The sequence below is a fragment of the Balaenoptera acutorostrata genome, chromosome 1, assembly GCF_949987535.1.
Source record: "Balaenoptera acutorostrata chromosome 1, mBalAcu1.1, whole genome shotgun sequence".
NCBI classification, from domain to species: Eukaryota; Metazoa; Chordata; class Mammalia; order Artiodactyla; family Balaenopteridae; genus Balaenoptera; species Balaenoptera acutorostrata.
Window position 1 is genome coordinate 147,963,986 of NC_080064.1, and position 13,325 is coordinate 147,977,310.

Sequence of the window (13,325 nt, forward strand, 5' to 3'; positions counted from 1 at the left end):
CAAGTTTTAGTTGCAGAATAAAAATCAAATTTTATACCTTGAAATACAGCATAGGTATTTGGCAGCATGTGGAGGGAGGAAGAACAGCATTTTCTCCCAGTTTTTTGTATTCTTCCAGCTTGACTACCATTGCTCTTAATATGACATCATATTTTTTAAAGACTAACCTTTAAAAAAAAAACTAGGAATTTCTGATGCTTTAGATAAGCATCATTTCTTGTATCTCAAGTTAATAGATATCTTGCAAAAGATTTGCCATAGTACTGAAAGCAAATGTTCTCATAGACCTACCTTAACAAAAATTCGTTCTGATACATCAGGAAATATGAAACTAGGAGTGTTTCACTTGAAACTCTGTTGCTTCTCCCTCTTTCTCACCCTTTTAATCTTTTGGCATTGGGAGTTTAGTGACTTGGAAGCATATACTATGGGGAAAATGTACAATGCCCTTGAATAAAAAAGCAGGTCAAGTATGTTTCCATTGAATCAAATCATTTCCATTCATCATTGCACAGTTTGAAGTAAGAATACAGATATTCTTCTTTAGATTACTTTAATTTTTTTAGTGTGTTCAACCACTGGAAATTTAAAAGATTTATTGATTTTTCATTTTGATACATATTTTCTTTAATTTTTATTTTATATTGGAGCATAGTTGATTAACAATGTTATATTAGTTTCAGCTGTACAGCAAAGTGATTCATTAGATTACTTTAAATAATGTATGTGTATTTACTCAACCTTCTGAACACTTGAAGTGATTCAGATCACTTTAGTTTTGAGTTGATTCAAAGTTAAGGAAAAGACTCTTTGATTTATGTACTATGCATCTCCAAGGTATCCACCACATGTAAGGAGACGTGTGAAGTAGGGAAAAGTGCAAGACAGACAGACTTGTAGTTACCCATCTGTCAGTAGAAATAATCAAATACCAATCTGCAAAGTTATTGTGAAATTTAGAGATGATTAATGTGAAGCATTTGAGAAGGTGCCAGGAATGTGTTCAATGGTCAACAAACAATGGCTATCATCAGTGTGCTCATTTCACTGTATTTCACCTGGAAGAACATGGTTGATTATGTTATAAGCATTCAGAAAATTCAAGATTCCCTCTTCACACAATCATTCCACACCACTGCTTCCTGCAGATGTCAAGGGTGAGGTCCTATTAACCGACTGCCATATAAACTTAAAGTCTGATGCATAAAATGATGCTCATTTTAACATGAGGAAAGAGTTCCATTTCCCTCAATTCACAAGATAGTACCATGTTGAACCAACTAGAAACATTTATGAAAATTGATATAAAGCACCTCATTACTTTGAAATCTCTCTTCTAGGCTCCTGTCTTCAGGTTCACTAGTAATTATTTCCCCTTCTGTGGATGACACTGCAACCTATGAGTGCACTGTGACAAGTGATGCGGGAGAGGATAAGAGAACTGTGGATCTCACTGTCCAAGGTAGAACTGGCTTAGTGTGTGGACTGAAAGTTATTACAATGATATCATTCCATCATTCCTCTACTTCACAAGAGAGCTTCCTTTTCCACTCACCAAGCATTCACTTTCAGTGTAGAAAGAGAAAGATATATGAGGAGGCTTTGGAAATCTGTAAGGGTTGGGAACATGTAGTTTTCTTTCTTTTTGTTGTTTTCGTTTTAGTTCCACCTTCCATAGCTGATGAGCCTACTGACTTCCTAGTAACCACACACGCCCCCACCGTGATCACCTGCACGGCTTCAGGAGTTCCATTTCCCTCAATTCACTGGGCGAAAAATGGTATAAGACTGCTTCCCAGAGGAGAGGGCTATAGAATTCTGTCCTCAGGTAAGACCCAGCTCAGTGATTACACAGCTTTTGATTGGATTCGTTTTTACTGGATGGCCTTACTTGGACTTCTGTTGCACCAAAATAAAAGAATAAAGTACATCTGCATTCCTGGGCTTAGGCATCTGGAAAAAAATGCACTTAAGAGTGGGGAGGGGGGGCTTCCCTGGTGGCGCAGTGGTTGAGAATCTACCTGCCAATGCAGGGGACACGGGTTCGAGCCCTGGTCTGGGAAGATCCCACATGCCGCGGAGCGGCTAGGCCCGTGAGCCACAGCTACTGAGCCTGCGCATCTGGAGCCTGTGCCTCGCAACAAGAGAGGCCGCGATAGTGAGAGGCCCGCGCACCGCGATGAAGAGTGGTCCCCGCTTGCCGCAACTGGAGAAAGCCCTCGCACAGAAACGAAGACCAAACACAGCCATAAATAAATAAATAAATAAATAATTTAAAAAAAAAAAAAAAAAAAAAAAAAAAAGAGTGGGGAGGGGGAACTTGGGAAAGGGATAGAAAAAAAGTCTAAAAACAAAATAACAAATAATATCTAGGACTGATATGAATATATTAAGCATGACCACTGGGATTTTATGTGCATATTTACTAAACCTAAGGTTTAACAAATTTACTGGTTGCCTTTGAGTGAACCACACTTCTTTTATTGGCCAAGTAGAATGTCCATTCATTCAACGAACATTTAGTACCTAAAATAGGCTAAATACTCCACTGAGTTTCTGAGGATATAAAACTAAGACAGGGTTCTTGCTTTTAAGGTTTCAATAATTTAGCAAGTAGGCCTGGGTGTTAAGTGCTATGATATGGATAATTTTTGAGGGTGGTAGTAACCATCATTTACAGAATTTAAGTATTGAAAATTTTATAATATTAAATAGAAAAAAATTCACCTAAATGAAAGTATAAGTGATTCACATTTGTGTTTCTGGAAATTCATCCTGCATTGGGGAGGTACACTGGAGATAAACTAAAGTAGCAACTAACATCCTGAGGCTTTATGAGTGTGGGCATATTATTCTAAGAGAATTTGTTTATTTCTTTAGTAGAAGGGAAATAATGAAAGATTTGTTCTCAGGATGGAACTTGGCTTTCAAAGCATAGTATTTTGGCTAGCTCAGAAATCTGCATAAACGGGTAGCAAGTAAAATCATAAAATATAAATTAACTACTCTTCAGCACAAAGTACTGTGCTAAGAAAACAGTTTAGAACTTTTCTCAAAATGTTAAACAGTTACCATATGACCCAGCAACTCCATTCCTAGGTCTCTACCCAGAGAAATGAAAGCATATGTCCACCCAAAGACTTATATGCAAATGTTCATACAGCATCATTCACAATAGCCAAAAACATAGAAACAATGTAAATGTCCATCAACTGGTGAATGGATAAACAAAATGTGGATAATTCACAGGATGGAATTCTATTTAGCAATAAAATGGAACAAAAATATTGACACCTGCTACAACAGATGAAACTCAAAAACTATGCTCACAGTAGAAGTCAGACACAAAAGCCTTCTGTATGATCCCATCTATATGAAATTTCCAGAAAAGGCCAATATATAGAGAAATTAGATTACTGATTGCTTACACCTGGGGTTGAGAGTGAGGCGGGACTATAAGTGGGGTGAGATTTCTTTTGGCATAATGGAAATTTTCTAAAATTAAGTTGTGATAATTGCACAACTCTGTAAATATACTAAAAATCATTTTATTGTACATTTAAATCAGTGAATTTGATGGTCTGTAAGTTTTGCCTAAATACAGCTGTTAATAGTGATTTTTTTAATAAATACTGTGGTAGGTAAGCACAGGGAGTACAAGTATGGGTACAAGCCACGCACTACTGTGCTAGGGGGACAGACTCACACAAAATCAAAGCGATGTGGTTTATCAAACCAGAAAAACAGGGATGCACTGTGCATGAAAAATTTTTCCTTTTTAGGAGCAATTGAAATATTTGCCACTCAGTTAAGCCATGCTGGAAGATATACTTGTGTTGCCAGGAATGCAGCTGGTTCTGCACATCGACATGTGAGCCTTTATGTCCAAGGTATGAAAGGTTATTTATTCATTAAAATTTTGCTGTTGTACTTTTTTAAGTCATGTTTATTCTTGACAGGTGGTACCGTCCAGAGTCATAAACCACAGTAATATTTTGGGGATATGAAAGCCTGATAGATGTTCTTCAATAGACTAAAGAAAACATACAGATGACAGACCACACAAAACAACCCCTAAATTATTTGTCTTCTTGAATTTTTATGATCTGTTTCTGATTTTAGTCTTTTCTATGGAGCTCTTCTAATGGAAACTGGCTATAGTAACAGGACTCAAAAAATGTGATATGGCCGCTATTTGCTTTTCCCTGGGACAATGAAATCACTAATATTTTGGAATTTTGAATTCAGGCATGTTTAACCTCATGGCTACTGTAGACGTTTATGCTACTAACTAGAGCCTTTGCTTATTTCTGTTGATTGGTTCTTATAGAGCCTCCAGTCATTCAGCCTCAGCCAAGTGAACTAGCCGTCATTCTAAACAATCCCATTTTATTACCATGTGAAGCAACAGGGACTCCCAGTCCTTTCATCACTTGGCAAAAGGAAGGTATCAATGTCATCACTTCAGGTACCGTTTCAATCAAGAAAATAATGGCAACTCAGTTTTATAATTCAGAAGTCGATATGATTTTTTAATGAAAATAAAAATTCTTCTCACTCTGCTTTTGTAACTATGATGTAGGTAGAAGCCATGCAATTCTTCCTCGTGGTGGCTTGCAGATCTCCAGAGCTGTCAGAGAGGATGCTGGTACTTACATGTGTGTGGCTCAGAATCCAGCTGGTACAGCCTTGGGCAAAATCAAGTTAAATGTCCAAGGTACCTAAATAATAAATCTCTATGCCTTCATTGCAAAGATGCTTATAATAGTGTATATCAGAATTCATATATCTAAAGTAATGATGCCGCCATCGTTCTTAATTAACATTCTTAGTTTATGTTATCCTATATGTTTTTCTATTAACCTTATGAAGGAAAAAATTTAGTGCTTGGGTGTTTTGGGGCATTATTTGTATAAGAAAACTGAAGCATCTCATGATATTTTGAATTTCTGTGAACCTCTATTTGGTACTTTCGTTGTAGCACATATTTAAGGTGATTTTTAAAACTATTCTCTCTGTAATACTACTTTGTATACATTACAAAATACTGGATTGTAATATCCACTTAAAAAGAAAATCAAATTTTAAAAATTTTAAAGAATCACCAATAAGAGTCATGAAACAAAAAAATAAATCATAATTGCAATTAAACCAGCTTGATGGAAAAAAATATTCTGAAGACAGTGGGGTGTTTTTCACATTTAACTTATATTTTCTTGATGTAATGTTCATATCTTACATGCATTGTTTTTGTGGATCAAGACATGACCTAGAGATGGGTTCCGAGCTGCTCAGTTTGCATTGCTGATTTGAATTTCCTTGTAGTGTGATTTTCTTATGGTGAATTAATAACTGTAGTAAAGCTCACTTACCTGCAGATTGTAAATCTAATTTATTTGTATTTTTCAACACTTCTTTAACAAGTGTTTATTGGGATAATAAGTAGAAATACATTGACCATTATAGATATGATCATTTCCTTATAGTGTGGAGAAGGAAAAAAATGAAACTACCAAATAAATGAAATTATGATAAATTCTGACATATGCTATGCAGAGGGAAAACAAAAGGCTGAGTTGGAGAATAATGGGAAAATGTGGGGACCACTTTGCACTAGTGGTTAAAGTAGACTTTAACCTACTGATGGGGGTACCATTGGAGCTGAGACCTGAATGATGAGCTAGGATGAGCCGTGTAAAGGTAGCAGAGTGTCCTAGGAAGAGCGGGCAGCCTGTGCAATGGCCCCAAGGCAGGAAAGGGTAAGAAAAGAAGCGTGCCAGTGTGGGTGACAGTAAAGAACTTGGGAAGGCTGGCAAAATGTGAAGGAGGTCAGAAGAGAAAGTGGGACCAGTGCACGGCGTGCCCGAAGGACCAGAGGAGGGGTAAGATTTCCTTCTGTGTGCAATGTTGAAGCCTTTTAATGATTTAACCAAGACTCTTGTTTGGTTTTAGGAAGACCTCTTTTGCTGGTAAGTAGATAATGATTTCGAGAAATCAGACTAGATTTCGAGAAAAAGGCTAGAGCTGGAAGAACTAGTAAAGTGCTCTAGGCATCATGTGATACAGTCTGGCTGGGAGTGCGAGTGGGTGTGTGAGTTGCAGGGGAAAATGAAAAAGAAGTGGTGGATTCAAGAACTCTTTGGAGATGTAATTGCCAGGATTGCTGATTAATCAGATTGAGGTTAGGAAAAGAGAAGAGTTAACGCTCTTTCCTGGGCTTTGGGCCTGAGCTAGTGATGGAGATAGTGCTGTGAGGGATGCAAGGGGAGGAACTGGTTTGGGAGGAAGGAAAGCGTGATTTCTGTTTAATCATGTTAGATGTGGGAAACTATTAGAAATCCTAGCAGAGATGTCAAAAAGCGTTGAATATTTATGAATTCAGAACTCAAGGGAGAAGTATAGTCTAAGATATAAATTTGGAAGTAATCAGGGTATTTCAGTCTACAAGACTGGCTGAGAATTTGGACTGAAAAGAGCTTAAGGACAAAGCCCCAGGACTCTGCATTGTTAAGAGGTCTGAGAAAAGAGAGAACACTGGAAAAGAATACAAAGGAGAGGGAAGAGATGACAGAGGAAAACTAGATGGAGGCTAGGAGAGGTCAGTGTTTCAAGAAGGGAGTAGACAGCTTTTTGAATGCAAGCGAGAGGTCAGTTAGGATGATGACCAAGAAATATTCATTGGTTTTGGCAACACTGAGGTCATAGAAAAGAAGTAGTGAGGGTTTTTTCCTTCACTAATTGATTAAAACTATTGATATGAAAAAAAGAAACACTTTTTTTCAAAAAAGAAAAAGAAACACTTTGAACAACTAACAGCATTTCAATATTCCAAAATGGGAAAATGTGGGGACCACTTTACACTAGTGGTTAAAGTAAGCTTTAACAACTACTTGGGGGGCGGATACTATTGGAGCTGAGGCGGGTACCACTGGAGCTGAGACCTGAATGATGAGCTAGGATGAGCCATGTAAAAGTAGCAGAGTGTCCAAGGAAGAGAGGGCAGCCTGTGCAATGGCCCCAAGGCAGGAAAGAGTAAGAAAAGCTCAGTAGAATATCCTTAGTGTAATCTATTGTAAACACTAGGAAGAGAAATCCTAATCATAAGTCCTTCCACCATTTTCTGAAGAAGTGGAAAGAGTTCTATCTATATACCGTCAACCCTTGACCAACACGGTTTGAACCGTGCAGGTCCACTTATACGTGGATATTTTTTCAGTAGTAAATACTACATTACTGTACAATCCAAGGTTGGTTGAATCTGCAGGTGCAAAACCACAGATACAGAGGAGACAAGGATACAGAGGGCCAACTATAAGTTATATTCAGATTTTCGGTAGCACCCAGGGTCGTCATCCCTAACCCCTGCATTGTTCAAGGGTTAATTGTAATTCTTTTCCATATTCTACTTCTTTATTCCTTTACTCATTAACAAAATACCTTGTTAAATATGGCCACTGTATATGAGATCATAAGCACTGTAGGAAATGCATGAATAAAAGGATCTTTGAGCAGGTGAACAATTTCCAAACCTTGAAGGGGTCTATTTTGGAAGTTTTAAGTAGCTGATGAATCACAATACATGTATGTTAAAGAAAATACCTCTGTCAACACAGTCTAAGTTTTCTAGACATGAAATCCCTCATGAGTACATGTTTATATCCTTATTTAAAATCGATTATCATTTATATTTGTTAACTAGATAGAGAATAATTTTCTACAGTGGGTTCAATGAATTTTCTTTTCCAACGCAAACAAGCTATAGCAATCCTTTGGTGATGATATGGTAAAGTCTGGGCTTTGTTTCTTGTCAATGTGACTTCACTTTGCTAGAGTGATACTGTAGTGTGTAAATGGTACATTCCTGCTTTTAAGATAACATTCAAACCTTGTATCTTTTAGTTCCTCCAGTCATTAGCCCCCATCCTAAGGAATATATCATTGCTGTGGATAAGCCCATCATGCTACCCTGTGAGGCAGATGGCCTCCCACCACCTGACATTACGTGGCATAAAGATGGGCACGTAATTATGGAATCAATCCGCCAGCGCATCCTCAGCTCTGGAGCTCTGCAAATAGCATTTGCTCAGCCTGGTGACGCTGGCCAGTACACGTGCACAGCAGCTAACGTGGCCGGATCAAGCAGCACGAGCACCAAGCTCACTGTCCATGGTAGGTTGTTTAGCATAAATCATTTCAGTGTGCTACATAACCATGGCAAAGAAAAAAACCACCAGGAAAAAAATACGATGAAAATCCAAACAATGTAAAACAGTAATCCAGAGTGGAGTGTGTGTGTGCATGTGGTATGTAGGTACACTTGCCCTTCAAATATGTTTTTGGTAGGCTATGTTTATTTGTGTGTGCACATATGTGTGTGAGAAAGAGAGATTTTATTAATAAAGCCAGGATAATTAATGTGTTGCCAATCCCCTCATATTGTGATTATTGGGATCTTTAATTTGGCTTATGAGGAGTCCATTTGTTTTGTTACTCTTCTGCTTTACTTTTCAAGTTGCAAGTCATCTTGGCTCAAAACTAATCACCGTGTGACCTACATTATAAATGTAATGTGAATCTAATGAGAATTGGAGATCTATTTGATTCATTATTTTAAAGTATGTAGCAAAATATTTACAGGTATATTTGAATAATAGAAAAAATACCATATTTTCCTTTGCATTCAGACAACTAACAAAATATCTAAAGATCAGCATTGAAATATTTTAGTTGTTATTTTGTTACTTTTTTTTAATTGTATACTTTTAAGACTAAAGGTAGAATACCTATTAATATCAGTGGTAAGAAACAATAAGTGAATTAAACTATTTCCAACTACTATTTTCAGAGGTAACTCTTGTTTTAATGATGAGTTTCTACTTTTTCCTTTTTAAAAAATTTGTGAAAGCTGTTTTTTATCTTTCAGGTGTATTTGAATTTTCTACAGTTTTATACCTGCTTTCAGTTAATATAATTGAACTAATTAATACACATTAGTCCTTTAGTTTCAAGTAAATAATATTCCTTCTTTCAAGTGTTTGTAGAAAATTTACGAAAATTGACCGTATACTAAACAACAAAGAAATTGTTAATAATAATTTAAAAGTATAGGCCACAATTCCTGCCCACAACACAATAAAGCTAGAAATGTGTAATGAACTTTTAATGCCAAAATCCCAACCCCAGCCAAATTAAAAAATACCATTCTAGTCAACAAGTAGGTCAAAGAATATGGTTTTATTTTCAGATTATTTAGAAAATAATAAAAATAAGGACACCACATATCAAAATGTATAGTGTGTGGCCAAAACTATAATCAAATATAAAGTCACAGCCTTAAAATTTTCATTTTGAAAAAGAATGAATTTAAGTAAATGTACTAATGCTGCAACTTTGTAACCATTAGAAAAGTTGAAATATAAACCCCAAGGAAACCAGGATAAAGGAGATAATAAAAATACAGCATACATTAATGAAAAATGAATATTTATGACATACCATTCAGCAAAATAGATTTTTGGCTTTTCCATATTATCTATTGTTTATGCATATAATCATTCACATAGTCTTTGTATATTTACTCATATAATCATAAAAAAATAATTTTTGCTGAAACCAATTGTTCTAAAAAATGTCATTAAGCTTGATCCATTTCTCAGCAATATATTTGAATAATTCCAAAATTTATTGTTTTGGGAGGGGAGTGTATTTTTACTTTTTTTTTTTTTCTTATTAGTCATCCATTTTATACACATCAGTGTATACATGTCAATCCCAATCTCCCGATTCATAACACCACCACCCCCACACCCCCGCGGCTTTCCCACCTTGGTGTCCATATGTTTTTGCTCTACTTCTGTGTCTCAGTTTCTGCTCTGCAAACTGGTTCATCAGTACCATTTTCTAGGTTCCACATATATGCGTCAATATATGATATTTGTTTTTCTCTTTCTTACTTCATTCTGTATGACAGTCTCTAGATGCATCCATGTCTCTACAAATGACCCAATTTTGTTCCTTTTTATGGCTGAGTAATAGTCCATTGTATATATATACCACATCTTCTTTATCCATTCATCTGTCGATGGGCACTTAGGTTGCTTCCATGACCTGGCTATTGTAAATAGTGCTGCAGTGAACATTGGGGTGCATGTGTCTTTTTGAATTATGGTTTTCTCTGGGTATATGCCCAGTAGTGGGATTGCTGGGTCATACGGTAATTCTATTTTTAGTTCTTTAAGGAACCTCCATAGTGTTCTCCATAGTGTCTGTATCAATTTACATTCCCACCAACAGTGCAAGAGGGTTCCCTTTTCTCCACACCCTCTCCAGCATTTGTTGTTTGTAGATTTTCTGATCATGCCCATTCTAACTGGTATGAGATGATCCCTCATTGTAGTTTTTGTTTGTTTGTTTGTTTGTTTGTTTTTCAAAACAATTTATTGCATCATATTTGGTACCTTATGTTTGACAACAAAAAGGAAATTACATCTGTAACTGCAGGAAAAAGAAGCTGGTCTGTTATTGAAAAAAAATATCTTGGGCCCTTTAAAAATTACAAAGTCTTGGGCTTGCCTGAAACAACTGAGCAAGAAATATATTCTTAGAAATGTAGGACTTCAAGTATTACAAACCTGTGACACTGTGGGAAAATTCCAGAGGTATCTGAACTGCAGCACTTTTTTTCTGCATGTCGTGAACAAGGCCTGCTGAGGTTTTTAACTGTTACTCTCTTGATCGGTCACAGAATGGTAGTCAGGAGTTCTGCTCTTTAACTCCAAGCCACGGCCTCATTGTAGTTTTAATTTGCATTTCTCTAATAATTAGTGATGTTGAGCAGCTTTTCATGTGCTTCTTGGCCATCTGTATGTCTTCGGAGAAATGTCTATTTAGGTCGTCTGCCCATTTTTGGATTGGGTTGTTTGTTTTTTTAATATTGAGCTGCATAAGCTGTTTATATACTTAATCCTTTGTCTGAAAATTCATTTACAAATATTTTTCCCATTCTGAGGGTTGTCTTTTCGTCTTGTTTATGGGTTCCGTTGCTGTGCAAAAGCTTTTAAATTTCATTAGGTCCCATTTGTTTATTTTTGTTTTTATTTCCATTACTCTAGGAGGTGGATCAAAAAAGATCTTGCTGTGATTTATGTCAAAGAGTGTTCTTCCTATGTTTTCCTCTAAGAGTTTTATACTATCCAGTGTTACAATTAAGTCTCTAATACATTTTGAGTTTTTTTTGTGTATGGTGTTAAAGAGTGTTCTAATTTCATTCTTTTACATGTAGCTGTCTAGTTTTCCCAGCATCACTTATTGAAGGGACTGTCTCTTCTCCATTGTATCTCCTTGCCTCCTTTGGGATAGGTTAGTTGACCATAGGTGCATGGGATTATTTCTGGGCTTTCTATCCTGTTCCATTGATCTATATTTCTGTTTTTGTGCCAGTACCATACTGTCTTGATTACTGTAGCTTTGTGGTATAGTCTGAAGTCAGGGAGTCTGATTCCTCCAGCTCCATTTTTTGCCCTCAAGACTGCTTTGGGATCTTCTGTGTCTCCATACAAATTTTAAGATTTTTTGTTCTAGTTCTGTAAAAAATGCCATTGGTAATTTGATAGGGATTGCATTGAATCTGTAGATTGCTTTGGGTAATATAGTCATTTTCACAATATTGATTCTTCCAATAGAAGTACATGGTATATCTCTCCATCTGTTGGTATCATCTTTAATTTCTTTCATCAATGTCTTATAGTTTTCTGCATACAGGTCTTTTGTCTCCCTAGGTAGGTTTATTCCTAGGTATTTTATTCTTTTTGTTGCAATGGTAAATGGGAGTGTTTCCTTAATTTCTCTTTCAGATTTGTCATCATTAGTGAATAGGAATGCAATAGATTTCTGTGCATTAATTTTGTATCCTGCAAGTTTACCAAATTCATTGATTAGCGCTAGTAGATTTCTGGTGGCATCTTTAGAATTCTCTATGTATAGTATTATGTCATCTGCAAACAGTGACAGTTTTACTTCTTTTCCAATTTGAATTCCTTTTATTTCTTTTTCTTCTCTGATTGCTGTGGCTAAAACTTCCAAAACTATGTAGAATAAAAGTGGTGAGAGTGGACATCGTTGTCTTGTTCCTGATCTTAGATAAAATGTTTTCAGTTTTTTACCATTGAGAATGATGTTTGCTTTGGGTTTGTCGTATATGGCCTTTATTATGTTGAAGTAGGTTCCCTCTATGCCCACTTTCTGGAGAGTTTTTATCATAAATGGGTGTTGAATTTTGTCAAAAGCTTCTTCTGCACCTATTGAGATGATCATATGGTTTTTATTCTTCAATTTGTTAATATGGTGTATCACATTGATTGATTTGCATATATTAAAGAATCCCTGCATCTCTTGGATAATCTCACTTGATCATGGTGTATGATCCTTTTAATGTGTTGTTGGGTTCTGTTTGCTAGTATTTTGTGGAGGATTTTTGCATCTATATTCATCAGTGATATTGGTCGGTAATATTCTTTTTTTGTAGTATCTTTGTCTAGTTTTGGTATCAGGGTGAATGTGACCTCATAGAATGAGTTTGGGAGTGTTCCTTCCTCTGCAATTTTTTGGAAGAGTTTGAGAAGGATGGGTGTTACCTCTTCTCTAAATGTTTGATAGAATTCACCTGTGAAGCCATCTGGTCCTGGACTTTTGTTTCTTGGAAGATTTTTAATCACAGTTTCAATTTCATTACTTGTGATTGGTCTGTTCATATTTTCTATTTCTTCCTGGTTCAGTCTTGGAAGGTTATACCTTTGTAAGAATTTATCCATTTCTTCCAGGTTGTCCATTTTATTGGCGTAGAGTTGCTTGTAGTAATCTCTCATGATCATTTGTATTTCTGCAGTGTCAGTTGTAACTTCTCCTTTTTCATTTCTAATGTTATTGATTTGAGTCCTCTCCCTCTTTTTCTTGATGAGTCTGGCTAATGGTTTATCAATTTTGTTTATCTTCTCAAAGAACCAGCTTTTAGTTTTATTGATCTTTGCTATTGTTTTCTTTGTTTCTATTTCATTTATTTCACCTCTGATCTTTATGATTTCTTTCCTTCTGCTAACTTTGGGTTTTGTTTGTTCTTCTTTCTCTAGTCCCTTTAGGTGTAAGGTTAGATTATTTACTTGAGATGTTTCTTGTTTCTTGAGGTAGGCTTGTATAGCTATAAACTTCCCTCTTAGAACTGCTTTTGCTGCACCCCGTAGGTTTTGGATCGTCGTGTTTTCATTGTCATTTGTCTTTAGGTATTTTTTGATTTCCTCTTTGATTTCTTGAGTGATCTCTTGGTTATTTAG

General features: G+C 36.1%; 1 protein-coding gene across 6 annotated transcripts in view; it reads left to right on the forward strand.

Moving 5' to 3' along the window:
- Positions 1 to 13,325, forward strand: part of HMCN1 (hemicentin 1) — a 530,431-nt gene that overhangs the window by 429,781 nt on the left and 87,325 nt on the right. For all 6 annotated transcript variants that reach the window (XR_009008571.1, XM_007166971.2, XM_057547914.1 and 3 more), the window contains 6 exons: positions 1,341 to 1,462; positions 1,664 to 1,828; positions 3,783 to 3,890; positions 4,331 to 4,468; positions 4,583 to 4,717; positions 7,900 to 8,169. Coding sequence is in view for 5 of the 6 variants with exons in the window: in XM_007166971.2 (XP_007167033.2) it covers positions 1,341 to 1,462; positions 1,664 to 1,828; positions 3,783 to 3,890; positions 4,331 to 4,468; positions 4,583 to 4,717; positions 7,900 to 8,169 (938 nt within the window). In the remaining variant the exon portion in view is untranslated. The remainder of the gene's footprint in view (positions 1 to 1,340; positions 1,463 to 1,663; positions 1,829 to 3,782; positions 3,891 to 4,330; positions 4,469 to 4,582; positions 4,718 to 7,899; positions 8,170 to 13,325) is intronic.